This window comes from Anolis carolinensis, chromosome 6 (genome assembly GCF_035594765.1).
Source record: "Anolis carolinensis isolate JA03-04 chromosome 6, rAnoCar3.1.pri, whole genome shotgun sequence".
NCBI lineage: Eukaryota > Metazoa > Chordata > Lepidosauria > Squamata > Dactyloidae > Anolis > Anolis carolinensis.
In genome coordinates this window covers 64474181-64487678 of record NC_085846.1, presented here as the reverse complement: position 1 = coordinate 64487678, position 13498 = coordinate 64474181, and the positions used below count along the sequence as shown (strand labels likewise).

The following is a 13498-nucleotide window of genomic DNA, read 5'->3' as shown; positions in this document are numbered from 1 at the left end:
CAAGATAATTTATCTGGCCTCCGCCCTCAGTTTTAGACTTAGGCTCGCCCTAAGTCTGAAATGACTTGAAGGCACACAACAGCAACAACAACAACAATCCTAATTAACTTGACTATCTCATCAGCAAGAAGCAGGCCCAGACTTCCCATTGAAATTCTGGTAGGTTTATGTTGGTCAAAATTGTTCTTATTTTTAAATATGTATTGTTCTTTCATTGTTTTTCTTTTTTTCCCACTACAAATAAGACATGTGCACTGTGAATAGGAATTTGTATTATTTTCAAACTATAGTCTGGTCCCCCAACACTCTGAAGGACCATGGACTGGCCCTCTGCTTAAAAAGTTTGAGGACCCCTGGTCTGGAGGGTAGGGGCTAGCCTGATCTCCCTTGGGAGGGCATTCCAGAGCCAGGGCGCCACCACCGAGAAGACCTTTTCTCTTGTCCCACCAACCACATTTGAGACGGAGGTGGAACCGGAGAAGGGCCTCCCAGGTAGATCTTAAAGCCCATGCCGGTTCATAGAAAGAGATGTGGTCTCGAAGATATGTTGGACCCGTAAAGCTGTACTCAATACTAATTATAGGATTTAGGCCTTAGTTTCGGAAATAACTATATAGTTAAGGCACCATTATTTTGATGATTGTAAATAAATATCTGAACAGTTTCCTGTGCCTTCGCTTTCCTTTTAAAGATTTAACAAATGTGTTGTTGAAGGCTTTCATGGCTGGAATCGTTGGGTTATTGTGAATTTTCCGGGCTGCATGGTCATGTTCCAGAAGCATTCTCTCCTGATGTTTCGCCCACATCTATGGCAGGCATCCTCAGAGGTTTAGGGGTCTCAGCCTCTGAGGATGCCTGTTATAGATGTGACTGTCACTCCTTCCCACCTGTCACTAAGGAGGCTGTCCATGTCCTGAACCGGTGCTTGGCCGCTGTGTCAGACTCGATAAGGGCCAACAAATTGAAACTGAATCCAGACAAGACAGAGGTCCTCCTGGTCAGTTGGAAGGCCGAACAGGGTATAGGGTTACAGCCTGTGCTGAATGGGGTCACACTCCCCCTGAAGGCTCAGGTTCGCAGTCTGGGGGTGATCCTAGATTCATAATTTGAGCCTGGAGCCCCAGGTCTCGGCGGTGGCTAGGGAAGCCTTTGCACAGTTAAATCTCGTGTGCCAGCTGCACCCGTACCTTGGGAAGCCGGACTTGGCCACGGTAGTCCACGCTCTTGTTACATCCTGTCTAGACTACTGCAACACACTCTACGTGGGGCTGCCTTTGAAGACTGTTCGGAAGCTTCAGTTAGTCCAACGGGAGGCAGCCAGGTTAATAACCAGAGCGGCGTACAGGGAGCGCACCACTCCTCTGTTACGCCAACTCCACTGGCTGCTGATCAGCTGCTGAGCACAATTCAAAGTGCTGTCTTTAACCTATAAAGCTCTAAATGGTTCAGGCCCAGCTTATCTGTCCGAACGTGTCTCTCGCTATGACCCACCTCAAAGTTTAAGATCTTCAGGTGAGGCCCTGCTCTCGCTCCCATCAGCCTCACAGGTGCGGCTGGAGGGGACGAGAGACAGGGCCTTTTCAGTGGTGGCTCGCCGCCTGTGGAATGCCCTCCCAAGTGAAGTTAGGCAGGCGACGGTCATCTCGAGGCTCGACTACTGTAACGCCCTCTACATTGGCCTTCCTCTGTCAGTGATCCAGAAACTGAAGCTGGTGCAAAACGCGGCGGCTCGTCTTCTCGCTGGGGTGCCGGCGAGGTGGCGTATCACCCCAATTCTTCAACAGCTGCACTGGCTACCGATTGAGTACCGGATTACTTTCAAGATACTAGTACTAACTTTCAAGGCCTTACATGGTCTGGGGCCAGCGTACCTGAGGGCCCGCTTATCACCCTACCAACCCCAGAGATTACTTCGGTCCGAAGACCAAAATTTGCTTGAAGTCCCTAACATACGGACTTATCATTTGTCTTCCACTAGGCAGAGAGCCTTCTCGATTGTAGCCCCTCAATTATGGAATGCCTTGCCAGTGGAAACTCGAACCACCCGAGACTTACTTGCCTTTCGGAAAGCCTGCAAAACCTTGCTCTTCCGACAGGCGTTCAATGGGTGAAAGACTCGGTGCTATGTCTGTTTTTATTGTTGCTTTTATTGTTGCTTTTATCGTTTTTATTGCTATTTTAAAGCCAAGTATATTGTTTTAATCTATTTTTGTAAACCGCTCCGAGCCAAACCGGGAGTAGCGGTATATAAGTTTAATAATAATAATAATAATAATAATAATAATAATAATAATAATAATCCTTTTGTAGGAAAGTTAAGACCTGGTTGTGGGACCAGGCCTTCGAACAACACTAGCAGCATTAAGTATTATAATGTGTGCTGGAACTCAATTTGATACTCGTATTTTTTAGATTTGATTGCGCCTATCTGCTATTTAGTATTGTCTTTATGAATGTTGCTATAATTAATTAGTTAACTATTTTAATTGATTTGTATTGTATTTTATATTTTTATATACGTGTGTTTTATTGTAATCCGCCCTGAGTCCCCTTTTGGGTGAGATACAAATGTTGTAATAAATAAATAAATAAAAGTGGGCCCATTATTTTTAATACCAGCATTATATTAAAACTCTTAATATTAAATATTTCTTTTAAAGAAATGTTTTACTTCCTTGGTTAGATTGCTTGCTTGCTTGCTATATATCCTCCAAAATAATGCCCTGTTGTGTATTTCTTTCTCAAAAACATCTTTAGAATACCGTAGATTTTTATTACCTGCACATTTATTCATATTCAAACAATTCATTGATTAAAGCTCATATGAACAAATGACAGTGCAACCCAACACAAGTATACTTGGTAGTAAGTCTCACTGAGATCAATACCATTTACGATTAATTTGAGGGATGCAGGATTTACTGTTTCTTTAATTTGATGATACTCTTAATTTAATTTGCTGGTTTTAGAAGAAAATACACAAGAAAATTAATTCAGATGAAAATGGCTCTATGTGTCAAAATAATATAGTACAGTTTGACCTATACTGCCCAATGATTTTCCCCAGCCTTTGGAATTCTCTTCCACAATTACTCACATGGTTACTCAAAAAGAAAATAATATCCTTTTTAAAGTACAGTAGAGTCTCACTTATCCAACCTTCGCTTATCCAACATTCTGTATTATCCAACACAGTTTGCCTCCCGCCCGGATCCACAGCTATTTCTCTAGGAATTAACATGCAGCGGGCCAGCATGCCCAACAACAAAACGAATGCAGCCACACTCCAAAACAAGTGGCAGACTTGTTGTAAAATATGATGTTCTGGTGCTTAATTTGCAAAATCATAACGTAATTTGACATTTTAGTAGGTTTTCTTTAATCCCTCCTTATTATCCAATATTTTTGCGTATCCAACATTCTGCCAGCCCGTTTATGTTGGCTAAGTGAGACTACTGTACTCAGTACTACCTTAAAGTAATTGTTTTAATTATGTGCAAAATGTCATTGTTAAATTTTATTTGATTCAGTTGTGAGCCAGCTTGGGCCCCTCTCTAGCATGTAAATGAAATAAATAAAAATGTACTGTAGAGGACACATAAAACTAAAGACTAGGACCTAAAGTAAAGGCAAAGGTTTCCCCTTGACATTAAATCTAGTTGGGTTCGACTCTGGGGGGTGGTGGTCATATCCATTTCTAAGCCAAAGAGCCAGTATTGTCCGTAGACATCTCCTAGGTCATGTGGTCAGCATGACTTCATGGAGCACTGTTACCTTCCCAATGGAGCAGTACCTATTGATATACTCACATTTGCATGTTTTTGAACTGCTAGGTTGGCAGAAGCTGGGGCTAACTTCGGGAACTTTACCTCACTCTGTGGATTTGAACCACCAACCTTCCGATCAGCAAGTTCTGCATCTTAGTGGTTTAATCCGCTGCGCCATCTCAGCCCCTAGGCCTTAAAATGCAACAAAATCTAAATCCACTGATAATGTCCTTATGATCATGTTTTCCATCCCAGTAAACTTAAATCTCTTTGAATCTAGCATTGGTTATTACTCCAGAGATTACTTCTATTTTTATTCTACTAGCTGAAATCAGGTAGAAATTGCCTCCTTTGCATAATATTTAAATACTTGGTCACCAGAGCCCACTTTATCAAAATCCTCCAAATTAGTTCAGTCATCAATATCTTAAGAATAAGTTCAGTGTTCAGATTAGCCTTTATTAGCATCAGAGCATTAAAAATATATTAGTGACATTTCAAAACACTTGCTACTTCTACTTGTCATTTAAAAACCATCATGGAGATTATCAATGTTAAAATGCTTTAAAACCAGAAATGAGTATTTATGATACTACAAGTCTCAAGATTCCTAATACAGAAGCATGAGTATATCAACAGTGCTATTACTACAATTTAAATGCAATGCTATATATACCAATCACTGTAAAAGTACAGAACTGGAACGACCTGAAAATATATGAGGCACTCCAGGTAGCATATTTTAACCATTCTGTTGCAAGTTTCTAATTGATTTCTTTTGTACTATAGTCAGACAATCTTTTTTAAGATGAAGGAAAGCACTTAATTTTAAAAAGTGTCCAATTAATAGTTCGCTTTTTCTGGTAGGACTGCGAAAAGAATCCGCTTGAAGATCCAAAGAGTCACCGTGAGTCAGTGCAAACAGATAATGCTATCCTTGTAAAATCAATAGTCAATGCATTGTAAGGCAATTTCCCATGTTCCCAATGGAGCTATGGAAAATTGCTTTTGAGGGTCACAACTCCCAGTGCATCCCATTCCCAACCAATGTAGACATTGCTGTTTGGTGGTTTCTTAGGCTCCTTCCACACAGGTGAGTAAAATCCCACATTATCTGCTTTGAACTGGGATATATGGCAGTGTGTACTCAGATAACCCAGTTCAAATCAGATATTTTGGGTTATTCTGCCTTGATATTCTGGGTTATATGGCTGTGTGGACAGGCCCTCAGAGCTAGGGTCCAAAAGACTAACATTTTCAAGCTTTGGTTTTATGTGTAGTCATTGGGCTACAATCCTTCTAATATCAATGTGTAAACAATATGTAGTGACAACTACATATACCTACATATACCTAACTTTTTGTGCCAGATCAACACTAACATGTTTAACATTAACGTACAAGATTAACAGTAACGTGTGTTGTCAGTGACTGTGTTGGGACCTAAGTATGTGTGTACACATGTTGCAAATACAATATCTGATACTGGCTTACCAAAGTTGGGATATCAATAATTTCATTCTTTATCATATTCAGATATTAAAACATTATTTGATGATGTTTTAAAAGTATTCTTGATCATCCTGTATGTATATAATCAAGTTCCCCACCTTTCTCTTTCACTGATAGTTGTGATGAATGTTTTAGAAGAGACTAAAAAATAGACAGATTCCAAGCAAACATGTAATCAGGCAATGTGTTGTCGAAGGCTTTCATGGCCAGGATCACAGGGTTGTTGTGTGTCTTTCGGGCTGTGTGGCCATGTTCCAGAAGCATTCTCTCCTGACGTTTCGCCCACATCTATGGCAGGCATCCTCAGAGGTTGTGAGGTGTGGAGAAAACGTTTTCTCCACACCTCACAACCTCTGAGGATGCCTGCCATAGATGTGGGCGAAACGTCAGGAGAGAATGCTTCTGGAACATGGCCACACAGCCCGAAAGACACACAACAACCATGTAATCAGGCATCTTGAACGTAAAAAATAAATCAAAATTGGACCAATTATATACAACAGGAATGATCTCTTTCTCTCCTGAGGTCTTTATGTAGAGATAAGACAGCCATATCCTGAGCTATGTGCTGCAAATAGAGAGGTCTATTCTCTTTCTGGATATCCTTTAAGTAGTGGTCTAACAACCTCCTCTGATTCAATGATGCTATATTCACTATATATTCATTTTCATTTCCACCTGGTTCACTCAAGAGATATTTTAACATTAAGCTTCTACTGTTCTCTTGAACAAAATGGAGGAAACGAAGAGTTGGGGTGGAGCATATCACTTATTAATTACTCCAACCTCCCATTTTATCCCAAAAGATCGCCAAAGTAGCTTAGAAAACATTCTTATATTAAAATCCAGGACACAGAGAAGCTGCTGTTTTGGACTATGAACTCCAGACCCACCAGCCATCCTAGATTGGGAACTGGAGTCCATAGGTGGGGATTAATTGTACATCACACTCAGATTTGGTACAGAAAGTACAGAAAATTCACGAGAAACCAAATTATTCATGCGGTATTTCTTGCCTTCGTCTTCTGAGTCAAGGAAGTGGGCTGCGTAAATGAACTTGTTGCGCTTGTATTGGAAGCATTGTAGAAATATTTCCCTCCTCTCTTCTTTTAGGTTGATTAATGCATGCAGGGTGCCAAACAGTCTTTGTTTTAGTATAAGGATTGTTCCTCATATAGGTCGGCGTGAGAAGAATGATGTCTTGGGCTAGAAGGTAGGATTGCTCTATGGCGCTGAGCATACTGCTTATAGAGGAGTTTCAGATGCCTTCTGAATTTCACCCCAACAAAGACATAGAGCACCGGATTGAGGCAACAATGGCAGTAGGCTACTGTGCGGCTGATGTCAAAAGCAAAGTAAATGTCCTTCTTGGTTTGACATTTTGACTCTATGACATTCTGTTCGGATAGAGCATATACAAAACCAAGCACATTGTAAGGGGCCCAGCTCAGAAAAAAGACCAATACAATGGCAAATATGAGTCTCACTGTCCTATGCCTGCTTTGTGACCTCGATCTAAGAAGAATATCCAGCATGCCGGTGTAGCAAATGGCAATGATCATGAAGGATATTAGGAAGAAAAGTACTTTCAGACACAACTCCACCATCTCCCAGGGATAAAACGCTTGGTAGTAACATCCGTAACGGCCATCAATGTCAGTTGTCACTTGGATAGAAAGGATCTCAGGGATCACAAACAACAAGCTGGTAACCCAAACAGCCAAACTCACCAAAATGCCAGATCTTTTTTTCTGTGTTCTCAGTGTTGACAAAGGATCCACCACAGCCAGGTACCGGAGGATGGTCATGATGGTCAGAAAGATAACACCACAAAAGTAGCTGATAGAGAAGATGCCACTCACAGCTTTGCAGAGAAACTCACCCATAATCCACCCATAGGAATGGTACACGATCAAAAAGGGCAGAGTACAAGAGAAGATCAAGTCACTGATGCAAAGATTCACAATGAAGAGATTGGTCAAAGACATGAGGCTTTCATATTTCAGGACAATCCTCAAGACAAGGCTGTTTCCTAGCAGACTGAAGAGAAAAATCACAGAGTACAGAATGCTGATAAGCAGGGCACTGAGTTCAGAGATGTCACCCATATAACAATAGTTAGATTCAGGTAGTTCATCATAATCATAATCTGTTGTATTTGGTGTACTCTCTGTTAGTTCAGCCATTTGGCTTGTTTTAAGGTGTCCTGCTTCAATCGCTGTGAATGACAATCTATCAAAGTAAAGACTAAAGCCTGTTTTCACAGTCAACTAGAGAACGGAAGAGGAATAAGGATAATATTTGAAACCAGAACAGAAAGTTGACATAAAATAGAGCAAAAAAAAAGGCTTTGGGATGGGTTGGTAAAATAAATTAACTAAATATTTATTTCGCCCCGGTGGCAAAGTATGTTAAAGCACTGAGTTGCTAAACCTGCAGACCGAAAGGTCCCAGGTTCAAACCCCGGGAGCGGCATGAGCGGCCACTGTTAGCTCCAGCTTCTGCCAACCTAGCAGTTCGAAAACATGCCAATGTGAGTAGATCAATAGGTATCGCTCTGGTGGGAAGGTAATGCCGCTCCATGCAGTCATGCCGGCCACATGACCTTGGAGGTGTCTACGGACAATGCCGGCTCTTCGGCTTAGAAATGGAGATGAGCACCAACCTCCAGAGTCGGACACGACTGGACTTAACGTCAGGGGAAACCTTTACCTTTTACTATGATATAAACATTTGCCTTTTGGTTCAGAAAACAAAAAGTGAATCCAAGTTTGGCCTTCAGTATCTCCATCTTATATCGATAACTGCCAGATGTCACAGCATTTTAGTCAATGGCTTCTAAAGCTATTTCAGAAATTATTGGGATTCCTTGGTTGGGAGGTGTTAGCTGGCCCTGATTGTTTCCTGTCTGGATTTCCTCTGTTTTCAGAGTGTTGTTCTTTATTTAGGCTTTTCCTTAATCCCTCCTTATTATCCAACATTTTCACTTATCCAACACTTTTATTTTTCAGTGATTGCTTTGGGGGGGGGGGGTTGCCAAAATTCTGTTCACCTACACTTGAAAATTACCTTGGGCCGGCCCTGCCCATAACACTTGAGCCTGAAAGTATTCAATGAAGCTTCGTGCTAGTATTTTCAAGACTGAGAATAAGAAGTGCTTCTTCAAGCATTACATAGTCATTCGGTGGAACTGGCTATCACAAGACGAAATGATGGCCACCAGGATGCAGACCTTTGTGACTCTATATGCCAGCTCACTCTTCTTCATTAATCTGCCTTTATTTCTCAGACGGATCTTGAAAGATGAAATTACCCCTTCTACTTCTTCTTGTAATAGTATAAAGGAAAAAGAGCTGGTTTCAGTTCCAATTGCTTTGATAGTACATTTTAAACATTAACATTCATTTGCTTGAATTCACATGCTGAACCATCAAAAGTCTGCACGCAGCTGTGGTTACTCTCTATGGAGTGGATAAGTCCTAACACAGAATTATAAACACCATAACTGTGATGACTCATGGGCCTTGTAGTCCTGCTCATGACATTGTGATGCCTGATGAAGAAGAAAACTTGGGTTTTTTACCTTCCCAGTCAGAACTGGAATTTTCCCAGCCAGGTTCTTCCCAGCCAGATCTGGGAACCTTGCACCTGCAAGAGAGTTGTGTTCCAGAAGTATGTCAAACAAACCCCGAGCCTACATCTCCTGTGTTTTCTCGCCATGAGTTTTGTAAACAACAGAGAGGTTTGGAAGCGGCCTCGCGCAGGAGTGCTAGAATAGCTGCTAAGAATTTAGCCAATTAAGCCTGCTTTCCGTGAGAATCTTTAAGGAGTCAAACATCTGGTCTCAGAGATTAGCTTTGTTTCTGGTTCCCAGAGAATTGCTCTCGGCGGGAAAGTTAGACTCTATATAGGTGTTTTAACCGCGAAGTAACTTCGCGGAGTCAATTCGTCAGCCTCCGGAGCGAGTTGTGTCTGGACAGCGCGCTCCGTTCCAAGCCTCGTTCCTGTTCAAGCCTTGTCCTTGTTCTCAAGCCTTCGCTCCTGCTTCCCAGCCTTGTTTACCTTCGGACCTCGCCTCGCCTTCCAGGACTAAACCTTGCCTTGTTTCACGGATTTTCTCAAGTAATTCCACGAACCTTGTTCTTGTTCCTCGTTACCTTGTGTCACGATTCAAGCCTTGTTTCCAAGTATCAAGTTATTTCCTAGCCTTGCTCAAGTTCATGGACTAAAGGACCTTGTCATCTCCCCTCACTTGCTTGGCAAGTGAGTGTTTCGGTTATTGGATTACAACTTTGGACCTTAATATTTCATATTGGACATTGTTTCTTTGGACTAATTTTGACCTTTCCTGAAAGGTCTGCTTCTGGACTAACATTTACATTTGTTTTTACCAACTTTATATACTCCTTCAATAAAGATAGTAGATAGATTCTGGTCTCTGTGTATGGTTATTGGTGCCTTGCAGCCTGGGTCCTGACAGTTTGACTCCGCCACCATAAGCACCAATTAACCAAGGCCAGAATGTCTACCGGAGCCGTGCCAGGTGGACAGCCACTTAGCTACACCATCAGCAAGGACGAAGTGGACCGCATCCGTGACAGACTCAACGCGCAGGATGGAGAAATAAAAGGGTTGAGAGAACGCGGAATCCGCCTCCCGGCCATGGCGTTGCCAACCAAGTTTTCTGGAGAAGCCTCCAAGGTCCAAGTTTTCCGCCGCCAGTGCCAGGCTTACCTAGAGGCCCGTGCCGCCGAGTTTCCCCAAGAAGACATCAAGGTGGCGTGGGTCTACAGTCTTCTAGACGGGCCAGCGGCCAACTGGGCGACGGCACTGTTCGACCAAGCCTCTCCACACCTAAGATCAGCGCAACACTTCTTGGACCACCTTAAGGAGACCTGGGGAATTGAGGACAATTTGGAGGCAGCCGGTCACAAACTCCGCCGCCTCTTTCAAGGAGACAGACCCATGTCTCAGTACATAGCCGAGTTCCGAGTGCTGGCCCACAACACCGGCTGGAACGATGTAGCCCTCAGAGGACAATTTCGGGAGGGTCTCAACATTGAAATGCTGGAGGAAATCTCCAAGGTGGATCCTCCCCACACTCTTGAAGCACTCATTGATCAATGTTTACGGGCTGAAGTCATGATTGCCAACAGGAAACAGTGGGTACGAGGCCAGAGCGGTAGAGCTGGGGCAAAACCCCTCGCTCCCGCCAGCGTTCAGCCACGTCCAGTGTGGAGACCCCCACCACCATCCCCATACCCCAGAGGGAGCGAGGAGGTACCGATGCAATTGGGCAATGTGCGTCCCAGATTAGATGCCGCCGAGAAGGCCCGCCGCCAACGCCTAAACCTCTGTTGGTATTGCGGGAATGGGGGCCACTTCGCTAGAGAGTGCCCAGCCAAAGGGAAGCCCGCCGCCCGTCTTGCGGCGGCGTCCTCCACAGAGACGAAGGCGTCTGAGGCGGCTGGCACACAGCCGGCGGGGGAAGCCAACGACCGGGCGTAGAGAGGCTCGCCAACCCGGTCAAAAAACCCATTCAAGAGCCGCCAACCGGGGTCCTGTTCCTTCTAGTGGTCACCTTATGGTCAGCAAAAAAGGGACCCGTCATGATCCACGCCATGATAGACTCAGGAGCCACCAACAATTTCATTGATAGAGAATATGCCGACTCTCTGGGATTACAATATCATAACTTCAAGAATGCCCGTGTGGTGCAAGCCATCGATGGCCGCCCTCTCAAGACGGGCCCCGTAAGCCAGTGGTCGGAACCCACCAGGATGTGGATAAGGGAACATATGGAAGAGATTTCCTTCTTTGTTACTGAGGTTCCCCATTTCCCTGTGATTTTGGGGATTCCATGGCTGACACTTCACGACCCAAGCATCTCCTGGTCCAACAGAGAACTGCAGTTTGCTTCAAAGTACTGCCAAAACCATTGCCTCGTAGCCAAGGTCTGCCATGCCACAGACACCGAGCCCATTATCACCTTGCCAAAGAAGTACTCCGAGTATTGGGATGTATTCAATGAAAAAGAAGCTGAAAAATTACCCCCACATAGACCTTATGACTGTGCCATTGACTTAGTGGAGGGGGCCCCGATCCCGCGAGGGCATCTCTACTCCCTGACTGAACCGGAGCAAGAAGCTCTCAGGGAATTCATAGAGACAAACCTTCGCAAGGGATTCATCAGACCCTCTCAATCCCCAGCCGCCTCCCCAGTGATGTTTGTGAAGAAGAAGTCAGGGGAATTACGCTTGGTGGTGGACTACAGAGCATTGAACAATATCACTAAGCGGAACAGCTATCCCCTGCCCTTAATCTCGGATCTACTAGACCGACTTCGAGGAGCCAAGGACTACACCAAGCTGGACCTATGGGGGGCTTATAACCTAGTTCGCATCAGAGAAGGGGACGAGTGGAAGACCGCCTTCCAGACTAAATTCGGATTATTCGAGTCCCGAGTTATGAATTATGGTTTATGCGGAGCTCCCGCAACGTTCCAGCATTTTGTCAATGACATCTTTCAGGATTATCTAGATCGGTTCTTGATCATCTACCTGGACGATTTTTTGGTGTTTTCTAGATCACAATCAGAACATGAAAACCACGTTAAAATGGTGTTACAACGATTGCGGGATCATGGGCTTTATGCCAAGCTGGAAAAATGCGCTTTTGATCTACAAGAGGTAGATTTCCTGGGGTACCGCATCTCGCCTCTAGGGCTCTCCATGGACCCAGCAAAGGTTTCAGCAGTATTGGAATGGCGGGCGCCAACCAACAAGAAAGAGGTGCAGCGATTCTTGGGGTTCGCGAACTATTACCGCAAGTTCATTCCAGATTTTGCCCGCTGGTCTGACCCAATCACCAGCTGCATCCGTGGGAAACAGCCCTTCCGCTGGACTGATCAAACAGAGAAAGGGTTCCAGCAACTAAAGAAATTATTCACGTCCCAGCCAATCCTTCAGCATCCAGATCCTGAAACTCCTTTTGTTGTGCAAGCGGACGCCTCTGATGTGGCAATTGGAGCTGTACTCCTACAACCGGTGGGAGATCACCTTCATCCTTGTGCCTTTTATTCTCGTCAACTAACCGCACCAGAAAGAAACTATACCATTTGGGAAAAAGAACTATTAGCCATAAAGGCAGCTTTTGAAACTTGGAGACATTGGCTAGAAGGGGCCAAATTTCCCATTGAAGTCCATACTGATCATCGGAATCTAGAACATCTAAGAACTGCCCGCAAGCTAAATCAGAGGCAACAACGTTGGGCTTTATTCTTTGAACGTTTTAACTTCCAGATTCATTATGTAACCCCAGCCCAAACCAAGCAAGCAGACGCCCTGTCACGTAAACCGGAATACGCTGCAGGACGCAAGGAGACCTTTGAATCCCAACTACTACAACCCGAGAACTTTGCCACGCTCACAGTGGGGAACACCAAATCCACTCTCATTGATTCAACTCCCTCTACTCCAGGGCCCCTCTGTGCTCAAGAAATCAGGGCTAGTCAGCAAGCAGATGCCTGGGCGCAGGACCAACTTCGTCAAGGACTGCATTTCCCCTTTTCGCTTAAGGATGGACTGCTTTGCTATAGAAATCATGTTTATATCCCACCAGGACCGGGCAGGGAAAAAGCACTTCGTCTGTGTCATGACTGCAAGCCAGCAGGGCATTTCGGACTATTTAAAACCATGCATTTGATCCTAAGAGACTTCTGGTGGCCCAAGATCCGTAAGGATGTGGAAAAATATGTCAACACCTGCCCAGTATGCCAGCGCTCCAAGACAAGAAGGGAGAAGCCCTCAGGGCTTTTACACCCCCTTCCTACCCCATCTCGCCCATGGGAAATAATTTCTGCGGATTTTATCACTGACTTACCACCTTCCTGTGAATTTACCACGATCCTAGTGGTGGTGGACCTTTTCACCAAGTTAGCCCATTTCATTCCCTGTGAAGGCCTTCCCACGGCCAAAGAGACTGCAGATCTATTCCTCCAACATGTTTTCAGATTACATGGATTGCCCAAGAGTTTGATCACAGACCGTGGATCCCAATTCACCTCTCGTTTCTGGAAGGCACTACAAAAACTATTGGGCATAGACTCTCGTTTATCTTCCGCTCATCATCCCCAAACAGATGGGCAAACGGAGCGCACTAATGCCACTTTGGAACAGTACCTTCGCTGTTATGTAAACTACCAACAGGACAATTGGGCT

General features: G+C 44.3%; 1 protein-coding gene across 1 annotated transcript; it reads right to left on the bottom strand.

The window, feature by feature from the left end:
- Window positions 1-5619: 5619 nt before the first annotated feature.
- On the bottom strand, window positions 5620-7558 carry xcr1 (X-C motif chemokine receptor 1). The gene has a single exon (XM_016996466.2). The coding sequence runs from the start codon at window positions 7463-7465 to the stop codon at window positions 6431-6433; it is 1035 nt and encodes a 344-aa protein (XP_016851955.1). The 5' UTR covers window positions 7466-7558; the 3' UTR covers window positions 5620-6430.
- Between the last annotated feature and the right edge of the window lie 5940 nt (window positions 7559-13498).

Bases quoted from the DNA above. Each gene is read 5' to 3' on its own strand.
- xcr1 (XM_016996466.2), bottom strand. From the start codon at position 7,465: ATGGCTGAACTAACAGAGAGTACACCAAATACAACAGATTATGATTAT.